The 11,167-nt window shown below is 42.4% G+C and overlaps 1 protein-coding gene and 1 long non-coding RNA gene across 4 annotated transcripts; one reads left to right on the forward strand and one right to left on the reverse strand.

Annotated features, from left to right (window-relative positions):
• Positions 1-656: 656 nt before the first annotated feature.
• On the reverse strand, positions 657-4,482 carry zgc:55461 (beta-tubulin family protein). Of its 2 annotated transcripts, XM_035775525.2 has the most exons (4): positions 4,315-4,482; positions 3,938-4,046; positions 2,043-2,153; positions 657-1,867 (listed from the first exon to the last, which is right to left on the reverse strand). In XM_035775525.2, the coding sequence occupies exons 1-4, from the start codon at positions 4,369-4,371 to the stop codon at positions 807-809; spliced, it is 1,338 nt and encodes a 445-aa protein (XP_035631418.1). In that variant the 5' UTR covers positions 4,372-4,482; the 3' UTR covers positions 657-806. The 2 variants fall into 2 exon arrangements, with proteins under 2 accessions (XP_035631418.1, XP_035631419.1); XM_035775526.1 differs by lacking the exons at positions 3,938-4,046; positions 4,315-4,482 and having other exon boundaries at positions 657-1,893.
• A 2,518-nt stretch (positions 4,483-7,000) lies between these two features.
• Positions 7,001-10,317, forward strand: LOC127931745 (uncharacterized). 2 transcript variants are annotated; one of them, XR_008142800.1, is made up of 4 exons: positions 7,001-8,433; positions 8,553-8,668; positions 8,787-9,255; positions 9,613-10,317. It is a non-coding gene; the product is annotated as an uncharacterized LOC127931745 (long non-coding RNA). The 2 variants fall into 2 exon arrangements; XR_008142799.1 differs by having other exon boundaries at positions 8,787-10,317.
• Positions 10,318-11,167: the final 850 nt, after the last annotated feature.

Here is an 11,167-nt window from a genome sequence, read left to right on the forward strand (position 1 = left end):
GTTATGGTGTTGCTGCCATGCTGTGTTGTTCCTAACATGTTGTCTTAGGTCTCTTTATGTCATGTGGGTTTTGTCCTATATTTTTAATTCCCCATCCCCACAGTAGGCTTTTTGCCTTTTGGTAGGCCATCATTGTAAATAAGAATTTGTTCTTAACTGGCTTGCCTAGTTAAAGGTTAAATAAATAAAGCAGGGGAACACATCCTAAAACTGACACTTGACACTAAACTGACACTAACCTTAACCAAACCCAACTTTTTTTTTTTTTTTGCCCTGCCCACTTATTATTCCTCTATGCTTGGACAGATAAAAAGCAATTGGGAAAATACCTGGAAACAAATACTAGGCAAGTTTGACTGTTGAATAAATATGAAGGCTTACAAGTGGTAACAATTCCATATTTAAAAATAAAAAAAAGTTAAAGTTATGCATAAATGAGCTAAAATCCACCCTCCAAATTAAATTATCACTCAATTTTTCAAGACTCAGTCAAATGTTTTTTTTGCAGGTGACTCATTCTATGGTTTTAGCTCATTTACAACCTTAAATCACATTTCTATGTGGAAGTAGACCATTTGCAATGATTGTACCTAAGTGTGTTGTATAATTGATTTGAACACTGAGATGGATTGACTTATAGAGTACAGGAGACAAAATGCTATCAAAGTTATGCCTTTAATAGAGATTTGGTTCAAAAGTTGGAATTTGACAGCTTGAGAAGGCCACCGTGAAAAGGGACAGACAAGACAAACAGGACACTGAAAAATGTCACTAAGGCATGTGAAGTAAGTACACATGACACATCTCTACGCCAGCTCCTCCTCTCCTTCCTCCTCAAACTCTCCCTCCTCCTCGGCGGTGGCGTCCTGGTACTGCTGGTACTCAGACACCAGGTCGTTCATGTTGCTCTCAGCCTCAGTGAACTCCATCTCGTCCATACCCTCCCCGGTGTACCAATGGAGGAAGGCCTTACGACGGAACATGGCGGTGAACTGCTCGGAGATGCGCTTAAACAGCTCCTGGATGGCCGTGCTGTTGCCGATGAAGGTGGCGGCCATCTTGAGGCCGCGTGGAGGAATGTCGCAGACAGCGGTCTTGACGTTGTTGGGGATCCATTCGACAAAGTAGCTGCTGTTCTTGTTCTGGACGTTCAGCATCTGCTCATCCACCTCCTTCATGGACATGCGGCCCCTGAACACTGCAGCTACGGTGAGGTAACGGCCGTGACGTGGGTCGCAAGCCGCCATCATGTTCTTGGCATCGAACATCTGCTGGGTGAGCTCGGGCACAGTGAGGGCCCTGTACTGCTGGCTCCCCCTGCTGGTCAGGGGGGCGAAGCCCGGCATGAAGAAGTGGAGACGGGGGAAGGGCACCATGTTGACAGCCAGTTTACGGAGGTCAGCGTTGAGCTGGCCAGGGAAGCGCAAGCAAGTGGTGACCCCGCTCATGGTGGCTGACACCAGGTGGTTGAGGTCGCCATAGGTGGGCGTGGTAAGTTTAAGGGTACGGAAGCAGATGTCATACAGAGCCTCGTTGTCAATACAGTAGGTCTCGTCTGTGTTCTCTACTAGCTGGTGGACTGACAGGGTGGCATTGTAGGGCTCCACCACAGTGTCTGATACTTTGGGCGAGGGCACTACACTGAACGTGTTCATGATACGATCGGGGTACTCCTCACGGATTTTGCTGATGAGCAGGGTGCCCATGCCCGAACCTGTGCCCCCGCCCAGGGAGTGGGTGAGCTGGAAACCCTGTAAACAGTCACAGCTCTCTGCCTCTTTCCTCACCACATCCAAAACAGAGTCCACCAGCTCTGCTCCCTCTGTGTAGTGGCCCTTGGCCCAGTTGTTTCCAGCTCCACTTTGGCCTGCAGACAAACAAAAGGGACCAGGTCTTTGGACAACATATAGTAATGCCCCAAATTAATACAATATCCATTGTAGCAATATTAAGACGCTTCTTCCTTAGGATGTAATATTCATGAATACAAGTTGTTGGATCAAATATTCTCAAAATCTCAAAAGCAGAAAGCCAGGGCTCACCGAAGACGAAGTTGTCTGGTCGGAAGATCTGTCCAAAGGGACCCGACCTCACAGAGTCCATTGTACCAGGCTCCAAGTCCACTAACACCGCACGGGGGACATACTTGCCTCCTGCAAAGCAAAAGAGAGACGTTTGAGGCATTGCATTGCCCACGAAACCATGAACAACCACCAAATGCATTGGTCACTCATTTTCTAATCAAGTTCAACCAGTGGTGTTACGTGCAGGAGCGCAATTAATATATATATTTATTTTTTTAAATCATAATTTCTCAACGTTTGTACCGACAGATTTAATATCATTATTGAATATGCATGAAATTATTTATAATTATTCACGTTTTACCAGGGAAATGTCCAAACGGTATCTGCATGCTAATCATTTGATCTCAAATAGTTTAATGGGAATATGCGATTAGATCTTCTTGAATTACTGTTTCGTGAGCAAATTAGAGTATATGGTATTAAACTATTACCCCTGTATTTTGTTTCAAGCAAAGCATAGGCAGGGCCAGATTAATGCAGGGGCTTACTGGTGCTGAAAATGTTTTTCCTAAATAAGGAAAATATATATACACACACACACACATTAAAAAATTAAGACACCCAGTAAAATACTACTTGAGTAAGAGTCTAAAATACTTAAGTATCAAAAGTAAATGTAATTGCTCAAATATACTTAAATATAAATTATTTAAAATGTATTATATTAAGCAAACCAGAGCCTAATTTTCTTGTTCTTTTTCTTTCTTTGCAGTGTGCCAGGGGTACACTGCAACACTAAGATATAATTCCACCAGATAGGTCCGCCAGATCAGAGGCAGTAGGGATGACCAAGGATGTTCTCTTGATAGGCTCTCCAGAGGGTGGTGGTGCGGTCTGCACAACACATCACTGGGGTCAAACTACTTTCCCTCCATGACACCTACAGCACCCGATGTCACAGGAAGGCCAAAAAGATCATCAAGGTCATCAACCACCCGAGCCACTGCCTGTTCACAACGCTACCATCCAGAAAGCGAGGTCAGTACAGACCGAGAGACTGAAAAACAGCTTTCTCTCAAGGCCATCAGGCTGCTAAACAGCAATCACTAACTCAAAGAAGCTGCTGTCTACATTGAGACCCAATCACCTGCCACTTTAATAAATGGATCAAAAGTCACTTTATACAATGCACTAATACCACTTTAATCATGTACATATCTTACGTTACTCATATATACTGTATTTTATAAAATGAACATAATTTTCTTTAGGAATGTAGTGAAGTAAAAGTTGTGAAAAATATAAATAGTAAAGTACAGATACCCCCAAAAAACTACTTAAGTAGTACACCACTGAAAATAGGCCTACTAATCATTATGCGATCTTACAAGACACTCGGACAGCATCGTACATGAGTCCCAAGTCCATAACAAACTGTTGAGAACAACCCCTCGTAGTTCTGTCTGTGAAGTTATTATTAGGTGGGATTTGGTCCGCTCAAAGTGTGCGCAGAGCGCTTCGAAGTTGGACCAGGCAAGAGCTCGCCACCCAGCGCGTTCCCATACGCGGCCTAGTTTTGGGTATTTTTGTGGTAATTTAGTATTATAACGACCCTGGGTTTATAAGTACGGATATCGACTCTACCACTTGAGCATAATTTTACAGCACGGTTGATAGCGCGCTAGACTTCGGGCTAGAAGGTCGAGGGTTCGAGACCTGCCACCTGCATGTTTCATTACAGTATTATATATTCATTATTTATCAGAATACATTTTCCAAAAATATTTTTACCAGCTTCGTGTAGGCCCCTATTCTCAAATTGAAAAAATGTGATCTAGCAGCACTTACAACCCTATTTTGTTTAAATGACTAGAGAATATATAGAACTAGCAGGCTAATAGAGGACCTACCCGTGGCTTCATTGTAATACACATTAATTCTCTCCAGCTGAAGGTCACTGTCCCCATGGTATGTGCCAGTGGGGTCGATGCCATGTTCGTCACTAATCACTTCCCAGAACTAGAGGAAAGAAATGGAACAGGTGCTAGCTCCAACTCACATCCCATAGCCATCCCAAAAGATATGCCAGCGAAGCAATTTGCAGGGAATTAATCAAATACAGAGCAATTACAATACAGAAAACGTGCGTGTGTAGCCTAATAGTAGTAGCCTAGCTAGATAATTTATTTAGAACTAACATTAGATAGATAAATTACAGACAATGCAAGGCAGGGCTACGTTACTGAGCTTTAATGAAGGGTGAAATAGTCTGGAAAGTTGAACCAACCTTTGCTCCAATTTGGTTGCCGCACTGACCAGCCTGCAAATGCACAATTTCCCTCATTTTGAGTGAATGTTTTTTTATATTTTGTTAAACAGGTGAAGTATAACTGCCGCTGTCGGATACACTCTGAAACAAGAAAGAAGTATACGCGATTCAAAATCGGAGGACTGATTTATAATCAGTGGCAACGGAAGATTATGAATGCTATTGGTTTAAACACCCGTCAATCATAGTACAACTCTATTTCATTGGATAAAAAAAGTTGATTCCTAGTTTTGATTGGCTCTCACGATATAGTAACCTGTTGTCAATGGTTACAGAAATGGAAACATTGGAGAGTCGCTGGGACACTTTGGGCTAGGAACATAAAGAGATAATCTCTTTATGTTCGTGGACTTTGGGGATACTTTTGTATTCTTTGTAACTAGGAAAGCTTGCAGGTGGTATCATTGAATGCGAAGCTGGCCAACAAGGTTTATTGCTACACACAAAATGTAACCAAACAGCACTCAAGATTTACATTTTCATGTAAAAACATGTTAAAAGTTTGATAAGGCTGCCTCCATTTATTCACTTTTGAAACAATGCATTACATGAAACTAATGCTCGCTAGGTATAAAACTATAAGAAGGTCATAGCAATTCATCATGGGATATGTTTGAAAATAAAATATAATTGATGACTGGAATGACATTTAAATTGTGCCAGATATTATTATCTGCAAATACATTGTGAAGTAAAAAATAGTAAAGGGGCTATAAAAAAAAAAATTTGAGTCATCAATAGGCTAAACTTATTGGCATTGATGAAATAAGAAGAGCAACAATAATGATTGAAAACACATTAAAGTCCACTTGCATATATAATAATCATACATTTTATTTGTAATATGCTTTTGTTTTATTTCATATCAGAATTTCCCTAGTAGTTTTAAGACCAGTTATGTTCTATCATTCTCTAAACATTGCGTACAGGCTGCATCAAGTTAACACCCTCAAAGCACTTTGCTGCCATTGAGAGAGATAGAGAGAGATGTGAATAACACAATGGCAATATATCGCTAATAGTAGACCTGGAAAACATTAGATTAACAAAACATGACTAAAATGTTCATCCTTGGGAAATAACTGAGGGTTCCTGAGGCCAATGCTGTCCCAATATCCAGTGGAATGTGATTTAGGCTATGAAGTATTTGTTTTGTTTGGAGACAACTGATGGCGACCATGGTGATAGTCATGGTGATGACAGCTTTGGAGGAGGTTTGCGTTGACTTTGGACAGAGTCCACCCGGCATAATAACTTGACATGCAGTATTGAAGTTCTTTACTTTTTACAACAACTTTCCAAATAAACTATGAATCATCAAGGTAGTTTAGTTTCACTGGAGAATGATTTTCTATGCCCACAGTCTATAAATGTTTAAGTAATTTGTATGCAACTCAGACACATCAAGTTTATTAGATATACATTTGTAATTCAAGCAATGGAGATTTCCAGTGGATATGAATGAACTACAATACAGCTAAAGTACCCCATTATTTTTGTATTTTACCTTTATTTAACTAGGCAAGTCAGTTAAGAACAAATTCTTATTTACAATGACAGCCTGGGAAACGGTGGGTTAACTGCCTTGTTCAGGGGAAGAAGGACATATTTTTAAATTGTCAGCTCAGGGATTCGATCCAGCATCCTTTCAGTTACTGGCCCAACGCTCTAACCACTAGGCTACCTGCCTAGTGATGCAGCTACCTGCAGGCTACCTGCTGCCTAAATAGTATTAGCGATGCTTGACCATCTCACATTTCTCTTCTTCCTATAGGTATTTACTTCCTATTAACAAGACACCTGTATGACCAAGGCTATGCTAAACAAGGAGTGCAGGGATTGACCATTGTGATGCAGCTCCAGAATGCCCACAGTAAAAGCACTTGAAAGGGGTGGAGGAGAACATTTTCCAAAACGAGGACATGGGAAAATTGACTTGCCGTCCTTTGTTTCTATTCCAGGATGTTTCTATTGTCCTCATTTAACCAGACTTCCTTTGAGTCAACACTTTTTATTGATGTTTATGTAACAGTACAACTTTACGTCCGTCCCCTCGCCCATACCCGGGCGCGAACCAGGGACCTTCTGCACAACAGTCACCCTCGAAGCATCGTTACCCATCGCTCCTCAAAAGCCGCGGCCCTTGCAGAGCAAGGGGAACTACTACTTCAAGGTCTCAGAGCAAGTGACGTAACCGATTGAAACGCTATTTAGCGCACACCGCTAACTAAGCTAGCCGTTTCACATCCGTTACATTTAACCCATATTTTACCAGGGTTTTTATTATGAGTAAATAAATACATTCGCCATTACAGAAGGTCAGTGATATGAACACAGTTGAATTCGGGGGCTTGGCTTAAACCTCACTACTGAATGTTGTGGTGGTAGAACATTTTGGCAAGACTGCAACAGGACTCTCTCTACCTTCTCTATTAATCTTCACACCATATGTATGGGTACCTCATTTCATTGGTGAGAACAATACTGCCTTTATAAAGCACTTTAAAATGTTATAGAGAGGTTTGAAGGGCCTTCGACCCACTAGGAGTTGAATAATAATACATTAAGTATATAACTCTTTGTACTTAAGTCTCAAAGTACTTTAAACCATATCCAGCACAATACTACATAAGGAGGACCTCCCTGAAAGTGATTACTATTTAGTGTGGCATACTTCACATTTCACTGGCCTGAGACTTTCATCGACAACCCTTGTTGGAGTACTGGTGCACTAGTGATTTCTAAGCAAATAATAATCCCAGATACTGGACAACTGCTGAGCACTCTAGTACAAAATGGCTGCTAATCACCAAGTTGGCTGCTATACACATTGGAGGTGGATGGGGTGAGTGACCCACACAATGTAAATCAGTGGTTCCCAACCAGGGGTACTTGGCCTATGCACAGAGGGTACTTGAGAAGACTCATGAGACCATAGGCCTACTGGTAGAATGGACTTGAGGGCGTACTTCAGGGGTACACCGGGCAGAGCAGAATTCAGTTGGTGGTACAGCAACAGAAAAAGGATAGGAACCACTGCTGTAAAGTACTTGTAGCGGTGAAAAAGTTGAAGACATTTAAATAGAATCCCTTACTATGACAATGACTAGAACCTGAACCACCTCTTCAGACAATCCCCTCTTTCCCCAACACAGTTTTATTGAGCTAAGGATCCATACCACTATTAGCTGGCGAGCTAATTGTCAACGCAGAGAGATCCCCTAGGCAACACCCGGAGGTCCCAGTGCTGTGTTGTACATGTCGGTTCTGCTGTGTCATTTGGTTTCCCCTCAAGGCAGAAGCGTAGTGTGAGGCAGCACTTACATTATTCAGAGCTAACATGAGATGGGTGTGTGCGTACTTGTGCGTGTGTGTGAGGGAGAGCAGGTGCGGAGGAGACCTGAGTAGGCGCATCACAGCATCAGATGAAAGAAGGGAAGAGAAACCTGTCCTGGCAAGAGGTAATAAAGTAATTGAAGGCATTATATGCCACATGTTCGCATGCTTGGATAGAAGTGAACTTGTCAACTCATCTGATATGGGTAGGTTGTTATCAACTCATCTGATATGGGTAGGTTGTTATCAACTCATCTGATATGGGTAGGGTTGTTGTCAACTCATCTGATATGGGTAGGTTGTTATCAACTCATCTGATATGGGTAGGTTGTTATCAACTCATCTGATAAGGGTAGGTTGTTATCAACTCATCTGATATGGGTAGGTTGTTATCAACTCATCTGATATGGGTAGGGTTGTTGTCAACTCATCTGATATGGGTAGGGTTGTTGTCAACTCATCTGATATGGGTAGGGTTGTTGTCAACTCATCTGATATGGGTAGGGTTGTTGTCAACTCATCTGATATGGGTAGGGTTGTTGTCAACTCATCTGATATGGGTAGGGTTGTTGTCAACTCATCTGATATGGGTAGGGTTGTTGTCAACTCATCTGATATGGGTAGGGTTGTTGTCAACTCATCTGATAAGGGTAGGTTGTTATCAACTCATCTGATATGGGTAGGTTGTCATCAACTCATCTGATATGGGTAGGTTGTTATCAACTCATCTGATATGGGTAGGTTGTTATCAACTCATCTGATATGGGTAGGGTTGTTGTCAACTCATCTGATATGGGTAGGGTTGTTGTCAACTCATCTGATATGGGTAGGGTTGTTGTCAACTCATCTGATAAGGATAGGTTGTTATCAACTCATCTGATATGGGTAGGTTGTTATCAACTCATCTGATATGGGTAGGTTGTTGTCAACTCATCTGATAAGGGTAGGTTGTTATCAACTCTTCTGATAAGGGTAGGTTGTTATCAACTCATCTGATATGGGTAGGTTGTTGTCAACTCATCTGATATGGGTAGGGTTGTTGTCAACTCATCTGATATGGGTAAGGTTGTTGTCAACTCATCTGATATGGGTAGGTTGTTATCAACTCATCTGATATGGGTAGGTTGTTATCAACTCATCTGATATGGGTAGGTTGTTATCAACTCATCTGATATGGGTAGGTTGTTATCAACTCATCTGATATGGGTAGGTTGTTATCAACTCATCTGATATGGGTAGGTTGTTGTCAACTCATCTGATAAGGGTAGGTTGTTATCAACTCTTCTGATAAGGGTAGGTTGTTATCAACTCATCTGATAAGGGTAGGGTTGTTGTCAACTCATCTGATATGGGTAGGTTGTTGTCAACTCATCTGATAAGGGTAGGTTGTTATCAACTCATCTGATATGGGTAGGGTTGTTGTCAACTCATCTGATATGGTAGAGTTGTTATCAACTCATCTGATATGGGTAGGGTTGTTGTCAACTCATCTGATATGGGTAGGGTTGTTGTCAACTCATCTGATATGGGTAGGGTTGTTGTCAACTCAACTGATAAGGGTAGGTGGTTGTCAACTCATCTGATAAGGGTAGGGTTGTTATCAACTCATCTGAAAAGGGTAGGGTTGTTATCAACTCATCTGATAAGGGTAGGGTTGTTGTCAACTCATCTGATATGGTAGGGTTGTTATCAACTCATCTGATAAGGGTAGGGTTGTTGTCAACTCATCTGATATGGGTAGGGTTGTTGTCAACTCATCTGATATGGGTAGGGTTGTTGTCAACTCATCTGATATGGGTAGGGTTGTTGTCAACTCATCTGATATGGGTAGGGTTGTTGTCAACTCATCTGATATGGGTAGGTTGTCATCAACTCATCTGATATGGGTAGGGTTGTTGTCAACTCAACTGATAAGGGTAGGTGGTTGTCAACTCATCTGAAAAGGGTAGGGTTGACAACCTGGTACAAGAGCTGCTGAAAGACAGTACACTCAGATTATCACACACGCACGCACACACACACACACACGCCAACCTGAAGATAAGTAATTTAGCAGTAACTTCCCTGTAAATGTCTATTAATTTATCCAGATTTTTTATGTTTCGAAGTTGACCACATTCATGTATAGTCATCCTCTTCAGGGATGGGTATGTTACTTTCTGAATGTAATCCGTCACCTGTCCAAAATTGTCATCGGTAATGTAACTTTTGGACTCCCCAAACTCAGTAACGTAATGATCTGATCACTTTCAGTTACTTTTTACTTCCCTCATAAAAGGCATTAGACGAAGACAAAAAGGATCCATCAAACGCATTAGGTATGTGTTAGGGCTTGCTCAGGTGGAACAAACTTAAATGTGCACCTTTTTCTTTTTTCAAGAAAAAACAAATTTGCAAACATCCATTCTGAATTTAAAAGTAATCCTAGAAGTAATCATCTACTTTCTCAAAAGTATCTCTAATCTGATTACAATATTTTGCTGGTATGGTAATATATTACAGTTAGTTACATGTAGCTGATTACATGTGCTGATTACATGTAGCTGATTACATGTAGCTGATTACATGTATCTGATTACATCCCGGGGAAGGACTGCCCGTTCCATGATCTCGCCATCACGGTTGACAACTCCATTGTGTCCTCCTCCCAGAGCGCTAAGAACCTTGGCGTGATCCTGGACAACACCCTGTCGTTCTCAACTAACATCAAGGCGGTGGCCCGTTCCTGTAGGTTCATGCTCTACAACATCCGCAGAGTACGACCCTGCCTCACACAGGAAGCGGCGCAGGTCCTAATAATATATAATAATAATAATAATATATGCCATTTAGCAGACACTTTTATCCAAAGCGACTTACAGTCATGTGTGCATACATTCTACGTATGGGTGGTCCCGGGGATCGAACCCACTACCCTGGCGTTACAAGCGCCATGCTCTACCAACTGAGCTACAGAAGGACCACAATCCAGGCACTTGTCATCTCCCGTCTGGATTACTGCAACTCGCTGTTGGCTGGGCTCCCTGCCTGTGCCATTAAACCCCTACAACTCATCCAGAACGCCGCAGCCCGTCTGGTGTTCAACCTTCCCAAGTTCTCTCACGTCACCCCGCTCCTCCGCTCTCTCCACTGGCTTCCAGTTGAAGCTCGCATCCGCTACAAGACCATGGTGCTTGCCTACGGAGCTGTGAGGGGAACGGCACCTCAGTACCTCCAGGCTCTGATCAGGCCCTACACCCAAACAAGGGCACTGCGTTCATCCACCTCTGGCCTGCTCGCCTCCCTACCACTGAGGAAGTACAGTTCCCGCTCAGCCCAGTCAAAACTGTTCGCTGCTCTGGCTCCCCAATGGTGGAACACACTCCCTCACGACGCCAGGACAGCGGAGTCAATCACCACCTTCCGGAGACACCTGAAACCCCACCTCTTTAAGGAATACCTAGGATAGGATAAAGTGAATGCCTTCTCTGGATAA

Source organism: Oncorhynchus keta, chromosome 9 (genome assembly GCF_023373465.1).
Source record: "Oncorhynchus keta strain PuntledgeMale-10-30-2019 chromosome 9, Oket_V2, whole genome shotgun sequence".
Lineage (NCBI taxonomy): Eukaryota > Metazoa > Chordata > Actinopteri > Salmoniformes > Salmonidae > Oncorhynchus > Oncorhynchus keta.